The 16505-nt window shown below is 48.2% G+C and overlaps 1 protein-coding gene across 2 annotated transcripts in view; it reads right to left on the reverse strand.

The window, feature by feature from the left end:
* Nucleotides 1-5686: 5686 nt before the first annotated feature.
* ANO9 (anoctamin 9) overlaps nt 5687-16505 on the reverse strand; it is a 52604-nt gene continuing 41785 nt past the window's right edge. Inside the window, exon 26 of one of the 2 annotated variants that reach the window (XM_043517898.1) lies at nt 5687-5819. Coding sequence is in view for 1 of the 2 variants with exons in the window: in XM_038404897.2 (XP_038260825.1) it covers nt 5762-5819 (58 nt within the window). In the remaining variant the exon portion in view is untranslated. The remainder of the gene's footprint in view (nt 5820-16505) is intronic. The other variant, XM_038404897.2, reaches the window with a different exon arrangement.

The raw sequence follows: 16505 nt of genomic DNA on the forward strand, positions 1-16505 counted from the left end.
AAAGTGTTGCTACTCCCCCAAAGGGGCTGAGCACACACCCAGCCTGCCTAGAGGTGGAGGGAGAGCAAACTGAAGCAGACCAGGTTTTGAGACGTAGTGCTGCAGGGCATGGCTGAGGACACCCTCTCCTCCTTTTACAGTAGAGCCACGTGGATTTCAGCCACACAGTCATTGAATTCAATGCAGGGTTTCCCCAAAAGGAGTTTTCCCCATGGGTTTCCTGCCCAGACCTCTCATTCCTCATTTAACCTAGGCCAAGCTCAGCTGTATTGCTTCAGCTTTCCAAGATTCTGGGGACTGATCAATCCTAGAAATCAGATGAGGGTGAAGAACAAATCCCACTGCCCTCGAGGCAAACATGGAGGCATGCCCTGAGATATCTTCTGCAGGGCTCTGGCCAAGCCACTTTTAATAACTCAAACAATGAGGCTTTCACCACTCCCCTCCTAGGAGGCTGCACCAGGCTCAAATGGATCTCAGTGGAAGGACATCCTGGCTGCCCTTCAGCTAAAACTTTCCAGTGTTCAGTTCCAGCTCATCACTATTACTTCTACACCCCTCCCTCCCAGACCACCCGAAACCGTTTCACTTCCCCCTGGGCCTTTGTGCCCTTCAGATCTTAATAGACTGCCCCCTATCCAGCCAGCATGAGTCCTCACTGTAATCCAACCAAATCTCCCTAGTTTGCCATCTTCTTGCAGAAATCAGTTCTTTCAGCCCTCTAAGTAGAGTATTTTAATCACCACTACCCCCCACTTAATGAAACTGAGGGGAATCCCTGTGAGTGCTCGGATTACAATAGATGGGAGAACTATCAGCTCACTGCATTTGTGGGTAACAGCTGCACATTCAGGTTCTCTCTCTCTCTCATCATTGTCCAAAATGTGTGAGATGAGTGGGCTGTGCAGCTAATCATCAGCTATGGCCCTCCACATCCCATCAGCAGTGCAGGAGAAGGAGATGAGGCTGGAGGTTTCCCTATTCAGCTGATCTAAGCAAGACTCCTCCTCATAGCTTGGGACAAGCCCCCTGCTGCCCTGACCTTTCACCAGCCAGTCCTATGCTACTGACTCCTACATACAGTATCATCACTGCTTGCAGGAGAGAAGAGGGTGTGGTATTAAACCCAGATGCTGCAAACCCTGCAAACCCTCCTCCCCTGCAGGTGATGCTATACGCACCCAGACAGTTCATCACGGGTTTTTCCTCCTGCATCTCTTCTGCAACCACCAGCTCAAAGGATTGGCCATCAGGTGCGAAGACAAGAAGAGGGCAGGGGTGCTGGGAGCCACTGAACCACACTGTAAACCCTGTATAGCAGGGGCTCTCAAACTGGAGGTTGGGACCCCTCAGGGGGTAGTGAGGTTACTACATGGGGGGTCGCGAGCTGTCAGCCTCCACCCCAAACCCCGCTTTGCTTCCTGCATTTATAATGGTGTTAAATATATTTTAAAATGTTTTTACTTTATAAGGGGGAGTCACACTCAGAGTCTTGCCATGTGAAAGGGGTCACCAGTACAAAAGTTTGAGAATACTGCTGTATATGATGGAAACCACTTCAAGCCAGCACAGAGGGAGAACTGCTAGGGATGCACACCCCTCCTTTAGCACACAAAATCTTACCGTCCTTTCCTTTTAAATAAATTAGCAGGTGAATGACGATATTCAACTGGAATGGTCATGGTTTAAAATGTGGCTACAGCACAAAGCACTGTTACTTCACAAGCTAATAATGGTGCTCAGCAGAGAATCATAATTATCCATATTATTGTCCCACCCTCATAATCTCGGATCACTAATCTTGACACAAAATGCTTCACTAGTAAATCATATGCAGGCTGTGTCTACACTTAAAATGCAATAGCTGCTGGAGCGCTTCAGTGAAGACACTCAGTACAGTGATGGGAGAGTCTCCCGTAGTTAATCCACCTCCCTGAGAGGCTGTAGTTAGGTCAATGGAAGAATTAGCACTGCCCTTATCAGGGGTTAGGTCGGGTTAACTACGTTGCTCAAGGGGGTGGATTTTCCACACCCCTGGACAACATACTTGGGGTTGACTTAACATTTTAGTGTCGAGCTGACCAGAGTTCCTTCTGATGGCTAGATCAGCCTTAAAGTAAAGTAGTTGACAGGTGCCCTGTTGGCGCTTCCAGAGTCACAAAGGACAGCACTTTCCAGCCAGACAACTGCCTCCACCACGGAGCTTTGATTTGCCATTTGTAATTGAAGTCGTTAATTAAATGGTGTGCAGTTTATTTATAGTAAAAAGTGCTGCATACCTGGTGACCTTTCATACAGTTGAGCAAAGTAAAGTGGGTGCAGCTTTCCCTTCAAGCAAAGAGACTGCATGGGTGTGTGTGCACATCCGCATGCTAACTTACAGCCAGGTTGTAGAGGAAAGAGGTGTGAGAGTGGACATGCAAAGGAATACGGCCACGCAAACAGCAAAGAGCAATGTGTTCCAAAAACCGTTGGGACAGATCTTTAGATGGTGAAAATCAACCCAGCTCCATTAAGTCAGTGAGCTGATCCTCATGTGTGAATGAAGGGGAAGTCACACTACACTAAAGAAAAGGAGTACTTGTGGCACCTTAGAGACTAACAAATTTATTTGCGCATAAGCTTTCGTGAGCTACAGCTCACTTCATCAGATGCATTCAGTGGAAAATACAGTGGGGAGATTTATATACACAGAGAACATGAAACAATGGGTGTTACCATACACACTGTAATGAGAGTGATCAGGTAAGGTGAATGGGGGGGATTTCTCCTGCTGGTAATAGCTCACCTTACCTGATCACTCTCGTAACAATGTATATGGTAACACCCATTGTTTCATGTTCTCTGTGTATATAGATCTCCCTACTGTATTTTCCACTGAATGCATCTGATGAAGTGAGCTGTAGCTCACGAAAGCTTATGCTCAAATAAATTTGTTAGTCTCTAAGGTGTCACAAGTACTCCTTTTCTTTTTGCGGATACAGACTAACATGGCTGCTACCTTGAAACCTGTCACTACACTAAAGGTGGGCAAGAGAGGCATTGACACTTCTTATTGGATCAACAAATTAGTAAACATATACGCAGTTTCAGGTCCAAATGGTCTGCAGAGTGTGAACAGTTTCTACTAAACCAGTCTAGGCAAGGTGGGGTAGTTGATCTGCACTGATATAACTGAAGAACCTTCTTAATGCAAAAGCTTGTAGATTACAGTGTAATATTGGACCAACAAATAAACTGTGTTAACATTATCAATGATTTTCCCAGGGCCAATACCACCATAAACACATCCTGCATACCAGGGAGGGGCAGAGAGATAACCATTATCTTAATTTCTCTCCTGAATGGGCCCCACTCCTTGACGCTCTTGATGCAAACTGCTTCTGAAGTTACAGCTTGGGACTGTGATAGCTCCTAGATAGTGTAGGTTTCCCAGGACTGAACTGTGTCTGGGCTCACAAACTTCTCAACAAAGCTGCTTGAAGCTGAACCTTTCCCTGAAGAAACATTTTCCCTTTCTTATGAGATGGGAAGTGAAAGGATCTATTGTTTACGGAGGCCAAGGTCTGGGGGCCTCAGGCTTTCATCAGCTGGAACAGCAGCTATAGCTCCCTCTGCAGGGCTCTCCAAAGGGGACCAGATTATGGGTAAAGATACACCCAAGAGACACTTATAATAGGTGCAGCTTTATCAACCAAAAAGTATATTCCAAAGAAATAAGTTAAACACACTCCTCTTTCATCTGTTCACAGCAGACAGGACAGAGCCACGTGCCCCTGTAACAAATCTCTTCACAAATCCACTGTGATTGCGTGAGGGGCCTTTGGGATAGCAAGACACCAGGAAGGAAAGTGCTGAAACAGGAACTTAATTGGCTGTAACTAGGAGGGGGCATGGAAGGGGCATGTGTTGGGAGGATGCACTGCTGATGCAGGGTAAATCCAAGGTTCGGAACCCTATTTCTAAATAGCTGCGGATGTTTAGACTCAGTCCAGTCATGTCTGGTAGAGGAGTTGGTGGCTAACACTGTTCTGTTCCAGTGGGCCAGAATGAGGAAGTCTATGAAAGTTACAGCCTCTTCTGAGAGCTCAGACTCTTCCTAAAAGCCAGTCTTTGATCACTGAGACTTGGTGGAGGAGAGTCCTTCTATCCCCCCAGGCCCCATCCCTCAGAGTCACTACCAGGGCCCCCTTGCTCCTATCTCACAGTGAGCATGCAATATTGCTGGCACAAAGTCCAAGCTGAAGGATGTTTAAGAGGAGGAGACCAATCCCTGCCTTGTGAATATCTCTCCTTATAACTCCTACCAACCACCACCCTGCCATGTGTGGGAAGCCAGAGCTGACAGGTTAACGAGCTGCTAGACTTGGGCAACGTACTCCAACCTTCAGCAGATGCTGCCCCCTCGTAAGCCAATCAGAACCCTTCCCTCTGCTCCCTCCATCCCAATCAGAAATGCTCGCAGCTCTGTTTTGCTGGAGACGAATAATGTCAAGCTAGTAGCCTTGGCTTTCTAGAGATGCCACTCTTGTCATATAAGAAATGAGACAGATACAATATGTGATCCTGAGCTAACAAAGGCACAAAGTGCCCCTCACAATATTCAATGGGGAACAAGCAGGGCATTAGGCAAGAGTTTAGGACTGTCAGATCAGCTCATGTAGTAGGAACCTACAAAGAGGTAAAGTCCAAGGTGCAGATGGCGACAGCTGGATTTTTCTGGAGCGGGAACACACACGTTGGTGTTATATATTTTTATAACATAGCAGTCTGCTGCTAGGCAGGCAGCAAGGCCCGTACCTCCTGAATCTGGGGAGAGAAGGTAGCCCCTAGAGAATCACTTATCTGCTGCTGACTCTGGCCCACTCCCAGGGTCTCCAAAAGCTGCATAAGCCAGACGAGGGGGTATCTCAGTGAGTTCCCCAGAATTATAGCTCAGCCTCTGCTTTCCTCTCCATAGTTTCAAGGGCCAGAATTCTTGGGAAGTCAGTAGTGCAGCAGCAATTTTATTGAGCTATATTACAGTTTTATACTCTGTTGAGATGAGTTAAATCCAGTATTGCATGTTATAATTAAGGTGGCACTGCTGAAGTTTGGAAAGATAGTGCCATTTACTACAATGGTGAGCTGCCACTTCCGAGAGGCAGGAAGCAGGGAGAAAGGCAGTTGACAGGGACAGCGCAAGGAGGAGGGGTCCAGGAAGTCACACAGGAGGGAAGCCAGGGTGTCAAGAAACAGGGAATTGATGGGAAGCCTGTGAGTCAGGGAATAACAGAGGCCTGCAGTATCATCCAGTGGGGATCACAGACTGAGAGCCCACAAGATCAAGCAGTGGGGAACACAGAGAAAAAGGATAGAAAGGATCAAACGGCAGGTAGTGGGTAAGGACCCCAAGGTCAAACAATCGAGATTGGTGCTATAACAGAGCTCACAGGTATAAGAGCAATAACAGAAGAACCTGTGGGTTTTCACAGCAGGGATGGAAGAGAAGCCACAGGGCCAAGCAGGTTAAACGAGAGCAGCAGGGACCAGTGGGGCTGGGGAACTCAGGGGAAGGGGGAGAGTTTGTGGATCCAACAGTCCCTGTTTCCTTTTCTAACGGAGCAGAGTCTGCCTTTATCACCAAGCATCATACACCAGCCCCGAGCTCCCACTTTGCTCCACGTCACCTCTATTTGATCCTCACCTGGTGGGGCTGTGGTCCTTTCCTGCTCACTCCCTGCGGCAGCCTTGGGAAGGCAGAGGGCTGACAACACAGCTGTTACAGACAGAACAGAGGCCAGTCTCCCCTCCACCTTGGCTCACTCTCATGCAGTACTCTGCAAAGAAGATAAGCACAGGGGGAAGGATTACCTTTCGGAGAAACCCTCTTCCAGCTTCAGGCAGAGGTCTCCAGACCGAACCAGGCGCACTGCACATGCTACACACTCCCTGATCCCAGCCACCTTGCTCATGTGACCATCCAATAGGCTGGCCCTGCCAGTTAAGTAATTTTTTTCATTGTTCAACCCATGCCCTTCATTTTGTGCTTGAAAGGCTCATTCCACTCTCCCCCCCAATCACAAGCCTCCAGGCTTGCACTAGGGACAGCCAGTTCCCTCCTACCTGCCACTATTGCTCCTCCTACCTTTCCACCTGAACGGTATGGGGAAAAGGAAACCTACACACACTGAATAAAACAAAACCCACCCAACCTGTTGGCAGAAAAATAGATGACTAGGAATTTGCTGCGTGCAAAGCTAGGAGGCAGGTTGCACAAGAACTTTCTCCAATGGCTCTGGCACTGTGGGGATACAGCTGCTTTATGGAGCTCAGCCAGTTATCCCAGACTCGCATGATACGCCAGCACTCGCTAACGTCAAGCTGCCACCACTGGGGAAGAGGAAAAAATACCCCAAGGAACCCTACTGCTTTCCAATGCAGAAGCAGTAAAGGAGATAGTGAGACAAGACTAAACCTGTATACAGCACGTGATGTGATCGGTAACATTATCTGCTAAGCCCAGTGCTGCAGGTAGAGAGCTGGCCATTCATATAAGCTTTCTTTTTCCTTTTCATATTCCACACACTAAACTATATATTCAGTGAGTCACTGCATCATTTGCACATACACACCGTGCCAAAACTTGCAATTAGTCTGATTCTGAGAGTGGCGCTGAGTATCTACAGCTCCACTGAAGTCATTGGGACTTAGCTCCAGGTCCCAACTGTTTATAGCTTGGCTTGTAGGGCACAACAGCACAGGTTCAAATGCAGTATAGCCCAACCACATCATGTATCATTAAGGCCAATTACAGGAATATTCTGGGAAAGGTATGAACTGGAACAATGTAAGATCTTTATTATAGATATCTTTACAGAGTGCCTGATCCAATGTAGTTTTTATTACAGTAATATCTTAAATTTATATCTTTTTCCCTCAATGATTTAAAAGCATTTTACAATTTTTAAACTGACAGTTTTTATATCTATATTGAGCACTCACCCAGCAGTGAAATGCAGCCACCTCTGAGGTGAGCCACAATAGCTGATAAAGAGCACACAGTAGACCATAGTTATTAAAAGTGTTATTAACATTCCCTAGGGCATGTGCTAAGCTGTAATGATGGCAGCATGATGCTGAAAGCAACCTTTCAGTCAGGGATGAGCTTAAATGATACCAGTGGCAGCATTTGCTAAACTCTTCTCATAATCTCAGCTCTGTCCATTCATCACATCAAAGTTAGACTTCACTCACAGCTGATTGAGAGATCTTCATTAAAGGCCCAAATCTGCTTCCATTGAAGCCAATGGTAAAATTCACAATGAGCTTAATTGGTGCAGGATTGTGCATTAAATGATCATCCATCTTTCTTGCAAGATTTGACAAACAGTGAAATAGTTAGTAATGCTGGCATATTACATAGCATCTTTAGACTTCAGAATCAACTAAGATCACACTTCTCAGAGTTATCGCTTCAGACTCTCTGCAGACTCAGACAGACACTACTGTGTCGGTTACAAGTAGATCATATTTTAAAGGTTATCTTTGCAACTGTAAAAGCTGATAGAAATTAATGATACAAGGTGGGTGAGATAATATCTTTTATTGGACCAATTTCTGTTGGTGAAAAAGACAAGCTTCTGAGTTTACACTGAGCAATTCTTCAAGTCTATGTGAGCCTGAAAGCTTGTCTCTTTCACCAACAGAAGTTGGTCCAATAAAAGATATTGCTTCACCCACCTTGTCTCTCTAATATCCTGGGACCAACACGGTTACAACACTGCAAACAGAGATTAAGGATGGCATTTTCAAAAATGCCCATCATTGGTCTAAATGCAGTCTTTAGTAAAACTTCCACTGACTTCAGTGGGAATAGTTGGGCCAATACTGAAAAAAATCTCTAAAATCCCACCCTTTTAATTTAAAAACAAAAACAAAACCTATTGGTTGGATTTTGAAGCATGCGATAGAAGCCACCAGGGAAATATGTTATCTTTCCCACCTGCAGCAAACAGGTTCAGCTGACCCCTGCTTTCAATGTATCTGATAACAAATGGTAGCCTACATAGTGTCTTTGTATTCCAATGGCCTACCAGGCTTTAGTCACAAATGTGTGTGTCTTGTATGTATGGTATTTTAGCTTCTATAACAGAAGCGTCTGCTTCATTGCACTATGCTCATTGGCTTGCAAAATGTGTTTCTCTCTCTCCCACATCTGTATTTGCTATTCTCAGTTATTCAACACTGTGAATTGAATAATGAGAAAATAATCTATTCCCTGGGCTCCAACTCCCTATCCATGCAGAGACAAAGCACTTATAGCTAAGCAATAAAACTGGTTATTACGGGGATATTTTTTCCATCCCACTTGACTACAAAGTGTGTCACAGATATTACAGGTTTCAGAGTAGCAGCCGTGTTAGTCTGTATTCGCAAAAAGAAAAGGAGTACTTGTGGCACCTTAGAGACTAACAAATTTATTAGAGCATAAGCTTTCGTGAGCTACAGCTCACTTCATCGGATGCATTTTCTCCTCTGTTTTTTCCACCAAATGCATCCGATGAAGTGAGCTGTAGCTCACGAAAGCTTATGCTCTAATAAATTTGTTAGTCTCTAAGGTGCCACAAGTACTCCTTTTCTTTTTACAGATATTACAGTTCTATTGGGAAGCAAGAAATACAGATTGGGGTTAGCTAAATCCATGAATCTTTTAATATGCAGGGTTATGGAATGACACTAATGGCGCAAAATCATTTTTCTCTTTAAAAAAAAGTTGGATCACTTTAGCATTCAGAAAATGTCAATACAGCCAGATAAGCACTGTCCTCTAGAAGCATGTCTTGGCCTCCCACTGGTGGGAATGCTAACAGAGACCAGCCACCAGTGGTGTTAACTTGGTGTCACCTAGAGCTGATCTGAACGGGATCTGTGGCATCTCTGGAAACTGGGCCCTAGGTATTAAGTTGGGTACTTTAAAACAGAGGCACGTTGAATGAGCACAAATCTGGCTTTAAGCAAGGAGTGAAGAAGGGGGTAGGTCCTGTCATAGTGGGGAGAGGTGGTCTGTCAGTTTGACCCTTTGCTATGCTCTGGAAGGCAAAATGACAGGGAAGTAAGGAAAGTGGAGAGCAGCTGGTAGGGGAAGAACTCCACTCCTGGTTAAAAGATTTTGTCCTTGTGAATTTAGTGTTGGTGAATGCTGCCAGACTGACAGCTCAGAAGACTGATGTCTTGTTTGGCCAGGGCAGCAGCAGTGCAAGCTTCCTGCCCATTGGGCCTCAACCCTCATATGTAGGGTCCACTTCTAGAGTGGGAGGGAAGTTGAGTGTCCATGGCTCATTAGTCACTGCACTCTGCTGAGGGGGCCAATTAAGGCCAATCATGCTGGTGGCTTTAATGCTGTGTACCCTTCCCCGCTGCCTGGGGTCTATCCTGAGTGAAATTTCTTCTGTCCTATCTTTTATTCTGGAACACTGATATGTATGTAGATAGTCTGTGATCTCCACAAGCATCCCTGGGCATGCGCATGCGGCTATATCCTGCATCACTGTACAAAACGTGATGGGATTTGTTAAACAATAAGCGGATAAATTACACACCTGTCAAAAATAATCCAATAGAAAAGGATTAAAGATGACAGTGCAGCTCTCATGCCTTTACCAGCCTTTTCAAAGGCAACTTTGTGATTGGCTTTTTGCAGAGCTCTGAGCCTCAGGGTGAGACATGTCACACCTTCTTTTCTGTTTGCAGCCTACATTGTGTCTTCTCTCAGAAGTATGGGATGGCACAGCATGGCTTCAGCTGATTGCTTCAGCAATGCTACATGCCAGCTTTTCTCTCCAACCACAAAACTGGATGTCCCTTCCCTAAGTCTCTGATCCTCAGGGGAGGGAACTTCTGAAGAAACTGTAAGTGGTTAAAATAAATTTTAAAACGAGGGGCCAGATTCTCTGGTGTAACTCTGTTGACTTCAATAGAGTTATACCAACAGAGCATGTTGCCCTAAATCTAAATTTGTATATAGTGTCTTTCATCCCAATGCACTTTACAAACTGTTGGGCCCAATCCTGCAAAGAGCTGAATACTCATCTCTCAGGGAAGACAATGGGAACTGAGTGCACTCAGCATCTCATGGGAGGTTCTCAGCATCTTGCAGGATCATGCCCTACTTACAGGTCCTTCCATTCACTATTGAAATGCAACCATCACTGGGATTAAAAACAGCAGGTGTTTAACAGCACACAGCAACCCTACCCAATAGTTAAGGGCAGGAAGTAAGGAAGATACTGTGTCCAAGTGAAACTAATGGGGGATTCATAAAGGCAGATTGTAACTATTCCAATTTGAACTTTGTCAGTACACCAGGGTAACACCCCTACTCTTGCAAAAAAGTGCCCTTGGATATTTGTTAATGATCAGTGATGAGGCATTTAGCTTTACATTTCATTCAAAGTCAGGACTCTCCCTCTAACCCTACACGCCATTGGCAGTGGGAGGGAGCAGTGTGTATTGCCTCACTCCCATGTAAAAGCATGATCAATGAATGTATTTAATGTCAGTGTCCACTTAGTAATGCAGGTAAAGGAATGTGGTGGATTGTAGATTATTAAAAGTGGAATAATGTTAAAACTCTTCCCACTATTCCTGTGACTTATTTATTTCTCTGTTTGTTCTCTGCACTTCTATTAGCTAGGACAATGACACTCGAGTTCGAATTTGCTTTTGTTCATATTATTTAGTTGGATAGCACCAAGAGCGCGCTAAGAACTTTGCAGAGAGCTCTGAAGACAATGGGCCCAATTTTCAGTTACTTTGTTTCTGTCATTGGGGCAGGAACAGGGAGCAAAGGTTTTAAATCACACTTGTGCTCCTCATACTCTAGAGCAGCGGTCGGCAACCTATGGCATGCGTGCCAAAGACAGCACGTGAGCCAATTTTTAATGGCACGCTGCTGTCTGCCAGGGACGTACCATTAAAAATCCTGCCCGGCCCGGCCCACCGCTCTCTCCTTGCAGGGCAGGCAAGCTTCCCCCTCCCCCCGCCTTTTCCCCCAGCCTGCTGGGTTCCTGCCCCTCCTTCTCTCCCTCCCTGCAGCCGATCAGCTGGCGGCTCTTGCTATGAAGGGGAAAAGCGGAACAGAAGCATGCGCACGCTCTCCGGGGACCTTGGAGAAGGGGGGTGGAATCAGGGCATATCGCCTCCAGCCCCCTGCCGTGAGATGCTCAGGGCAGGGGCCTGGGAGCACCCCCATGACCCCAGCCCACACCCTCAGCCCTCTGCCCTGACTCCTGCACCCCCACACACACACCCAGCGCTCTGCCCTCACCCCTATACCCCCCATGCACCCTAGCCCCATGCCCTGACCCTTGCACCCCCCCACAACCCCAGCCCTGACTCCGGCACCCCCCCATATACCCAGCCTCCTGCCCTGACTCCTGCACCCTACTCACACACCCCCAGCCCCGACTCCTGCATCCACCACACATACCCAGCCCCCCATATCCATGCCCTGACTCTTGCACGCCCCACATCCCCACCTCCACCCTGAGCACCAAACGGGAGCGCCTGCACACACACACACACACACACACCCACATTCCCACCTGCATCCCTTGCACCAAATGGGAGCTGGCCAGGTAAGAGCTCCACACGCAAACCTCCTGCCCCAACTCTGAGCCCCCTCCCTCATTCTAGCTCCTGGCCAGACCCTGCACCCCAACCCCCAGCCTGCTCCTTCACCCCCAGCCCTGTGCTCAGCGCACTCCCACCCTCATCTCAGTGCAGAGAGAGGAGGAGAATGGCTAGAACCAGGGAGAAGGTAGGTACCTACTCTATGTGGACAGGGCCGGGATCCCAGACCGGCAGCGGGGCTGAGCGGGGCCGGCAGGCAGGACCCAGGCTGGCAGGAGTTGGCGGATGGACCCCCAGACTGGCAGCGGGCTGAGACACTCAGCCCATTGCCGGTCTGGGGTTCTGGCTGCCAGCCCCTTGCCAGCCGGGGTCCTGGCCGCAGGCCCTGCTCAGCCCGCTGCTGGCCTAGGTGAACGGAACCCCAGGCTGGCAGCGGGCTGAGCGGGCCGGCGGCATAAGATCAGCATTTCAATTTAATTTTAAATGAAGCTTCTTAAACATTTTGAAAAGGTTGTTTATATACGACAATAGTTTAGTTATATAATATATAGACTTATAGAGAGAGACCTTCTAAAAAACGTTACAATGTATTATTGGCACGCGAAACCTTAAATTAAAATGAATAAATGAAGACTCGGCACACCACTTCTAAAAGGTTGCCGACCCCTGCTCTAGAGCACCTGGGGATCTGAGTATGATGAAAATTAGAGAGCTCAGCTTCCCATATCCCCTGTATCAATTGCATGCTGCACTCAAGCCATGTCCCCTATCTGGCCAAACCCCTCCCTCCTTGACATGACTACTAGGCAGGAGGCTACAAGTGGTTAGCATAGAGTCCTTATGTCAGCTCTCATAGTTGTCAAGTGTTGTTCAGCTCCACTGCTTGGGGCAGGATGTATTGATCATAAGTTAGAGTCATATGCAAACTGTTTGTAAATATGCTAATTAGCTTTATTACATTTTGTATAAAATGTCACCTGTGGAACTGCATAAAACCTGGCAGCTACATATAGGGCCTGCCAATTGCCACAGTATCCAAGCAGTGTATTTTTGTTGATTTTGAGTTAGCAAAAAATTGTAAAAGAAGTTTTTACAAAAATCTGAGTTCACTGTGTCTCTGTAACCAGTATTTCTGTTTTTTAAAAATACAAATGAATCCCTGAAGAACGAAACACAGAGAAACTCAAGAGAGTAAATCTTAGGGAATTTCAGAGGCTAAAATATCTGGTGTGACAGGAATGGGTGGTGAGTACACACCTAGCTTTTCAAAGGCTGGATTTTTAAATAACTGCTCTTTGCTCCTCTAAAGCTCCTTGACAAACGCTGCTTTTAGCAACACACAGCATTTAAAAATGGTGTGTGTCATCCTCATGCCTGATTGTGCACTTCGTCTGTATGCGTGGATTCACTCGCAAAGCTCACCATGTTGGCTAGCCACCAGGCAAACCTATTTTCTAAGAAACCTGACCACACTAGCCTGCCCTCCTGCAATTTAGCTGCATTTCAATTCTGCAGTTTCCTCACTGACCAATCCTCCGCAAAGCATTTTCATTTCCCATCTTTCATTTTATAGAAACTTACACTGAAATTCAATTTAAAAGAAACCAATTTCCACATAAAATGTCAGCATGAAGCATTTAATGCCAAGTGCATAATAATACACTGACATTCTAGTTTCAATGCGTGATTTTTTTTCGAGAATTTTTTAGTACTCTGTCAGTAACTTTTCCCCTTTAACAAAGAGAAATAATGAACCTTTTTTAAATCTTTCAATTTTTTTTTCAAAGCAAAATATGAAAGGTGAACCTCAGTCCTTCCCATCTCACTGCATAGCCTGTTTATTCTCCACTATAGAGCCACTTGCTCATCAGCTTTCTATTTAAAACAGTAATGCCAGGATATGAGCTCTCAGCTTCCATGATTAGAAATAAAACCAAGTTGAAAGAGTGGATGTCACTTTAGTCCTAGCTATTTTCAAGTTTGAAGGTATTCTGATCCAGGGTTTTGGCTCCACCCATTACAGAAACATATTGGATCCAGATGTGATGTTTGGAGCCAGGTCTAAATTTTCCCAACACCTGGTCCATTTGAAGGGTGAGTTTTGGATCAGGCTCATCTCTAATTACTATTTATACTTTTAATCACCAAACATTGCCAGGAACACCAGAGCTGCTCCAAACCATAGAACATAGATTGTGCCACCATCACCTTCTAGCATGCTATGCTCCACCTTGATCAGCTGCTAGTGGAGCATAGCATGCTGGGACCGGCATCGCAGGGTTGCCAAGCTTAGCTCATGAAAGCTTGTGCTCAAATAAATTTGTTAGTGATGCATCCGATGAAGTGAGCTGTAGCTCACGAAAGCTTATGTTCAAATAAATTTGTTAGTCTCTAAGATGCCACAAGTACTCCTTTTCCTTTTGCGGATACAGACTAACACGGCTGCTACTCTGAAAACTGGTCTCAGTATATCTGGATCTATCCCAATATTAATAAGGCATCCCTGCAGAGTGATTCCTTCCCAGGTTGAGGTGCCTAGAAAATGCGATCAAAGGGGTGATGATCTAGTGCAAAGCAAGGACTTCCTAGAACAAGGATCAAACGGGCAGGGCAGCATGCTGTGGTAGGGAACACTGGGGGCTGGGGAAGGAACAGCAGCAGGGAACTCCATGGGTGGGTATGGTGCTGGAAAATAGAAGGAGCAGTGGAGAACTCCTTGGGTGGGCACCATGTTGGTAGAGGAGTGGTCAGGGATCCCCATGGAGTGGGCAGGGTATGAATGGCAGAAGGCAGTGAACCTGGGGGATGGGATCAGGCAAGGAAACCAGTGGGGAGAAGCAAGCAGGGAATCCTAGCCATTATGGGGCCCAGCAGAGCCCTCAGGCTGGCTGTGGGGTGGCACTGGCGGTGAGGGACCTGGGGTGGCTGCAGGTGGTGGGGAAGGGGGGGCTGTGGGGTGTTAGGGGCCTGCGGCAGGAGGCCGGGCTGGCTGGGGCTGGCCTTTAGGAGCTCGGCTGGCTACAGATGACACTGGGGTGTCTGCAGGTGGCACAGGGGGGCTGTGGGGAGGTGGTCTGGCTGTGGTGGGGTGTTGGGGGTGGGGGGGTGATCTGGCTGTGGAGAGCATTGGGGGGCTGATCTGGCTATGGGTGATATTGGGGTGGCTTGGGGGTGGGGGGGCTGGGCTGACTGTGGGTGGCCTTGGGGGGCTCCAGATAACACTGGGGTGGCTGCAGGTGGCACGAGGGGGCTGTGGGGAGCTGGGTTGGCTGTGGTGGGGTGTTGGGGGCTGATCTGGCTGGGGGTGATATTGAGGGGCTGGGCTGGCTGTGGGTGGCCTTGGGGAGCTGGGGGGCTGCAGATGACACTGGGGTGGCTGCAGGTGGGATGATGACATGGGGGGGCTGCAGATGACACTGGGGTGGCTGCAGGTGGGGTGATGACACGGGGGGGCTGTGGGGAGCTGGGTTGGCTGTTGTGGGAGGCTGATCTGGCTGGGAGCGATATTGGGGGGCTGGGCTGGCTGTGGGTGGCCTTGGGGGCTGCAGGTGGCACTGGGGTCTGTGGAAAGCTGGGGTGACTAAGAGGTTGTTGGGGAGCTGCGCTGGCTGGGGACAGGGCAGTGTCCGGGGTGACACCTACCTATCTCCGTCCAGGGGCCCCCACTCCGGGGGCAGCCTGTGCGGTAGGTGGGGGCGGGGAGGCTTCTTGGCACCTGCACCCAGGCACCGCCCAGTTGCCATGGGAACCCGCGCCCAGGTTGGCAGAGGGGCGGTTCGTCGCCTCCCAGCAGCCACCGCCCCGCGCGGGGCACTCTGGGGTGCTCGTCCCGCGGCAGCCCCGAGGCTGAGATTCCCAGGGGGAGAGGACTACAGCTCCCGTCATGCACCGGGCGGGGTTCAGCCTTGGCCCCGCCCAGACAGCGCCCAGCCTATGACGCAGGCCGCGCTCACCTGGCGGGGCGGGGCGGCAGGTGTGCGGCTGGGCTCAGCCTGCAGCGAAGGGGGGCGGGGCCCTGGCGGAGGGGATTAGGAAGCCTGCAGGTGGGAGGAGACTCATCCACTGCACCCCGGGGGCTGCCTGTGACCGACATCAACCTCCTTCGCTCAGTCCTGGGACCCCCTGGCAGCAGGGCGGGTCAGGGGTCTCCGGCCCCGGTCCCAGAGACCACGGGGATGGGCATGGTCTAAAAACCTAGCTACGTAGGACAGATGAGCCCCCGGGCTGCAGGAGCACCGGGGGCAGGACTCGGGCCACTGAATTCAGGGGGTACTGGAGCAGGACCCCCATTTTTTTGCTTAAAAAGATGCCCTTAAATAATGGTCAGCATCAGCCTTGCATTGTGCGGTGAGGAAAAACCATCAGCATTTAACTGTTTAGGGGTACCTGCCTGATTTAAATTGAGCCTCCCCGCTCCCAAGAGGCACTGATCTGCAGGAGGGGAAATAAACATGGGAAGTCAGCTGGGCTGAGTTAACGCAGGAAAGGAAAGGCCAGATGACAGGAGACAAGGTTCTGAACCAGCATCCTTGGTCTGTGTAACTTTCCTTTCAGTGCTCCATGCTCCTGAGCATGATAACTAAACCCATCCTGTGCGCAGAGACAATTCACTGCAAGAGTGAAAGCCTTGTCTTCCAGAATCAACCACTCTTATTGTGCGAAGTTGTCAGCACCGCAAAGAACATTAGAGCAGCATGTGTCTCTGAGCAGCAGTGGGATGGGATGTTCTCCCTGATGAATTGGATCAACTAAAATTCTAGCTGTGTTAGATGGGTTCTTTAATAGCTGCTGTATTCTCCGTTGCCTGGTTAGGAGAGTGGAATTCAGCCAGGAGGAGGTATTTCTATCCATAAGTGTGGAGAGGCAAAGAATGAGGGCGATTAATGTTAGAT

The sequence above is a fragment of the Dermochelys coriacea genome, chromosome 6, assembly GCF_009764565.3.
Source record: "Dermochelys coriacea isolate rDerCor1 chromosome 6, rDerCor1.pri.v4, whole genome shotgun sequence".
NCBI lineage: Eukaryota > Metazoa > Chordata > Testudines > Dermochelyidae > Dermochelys > Dermochelys coriacea.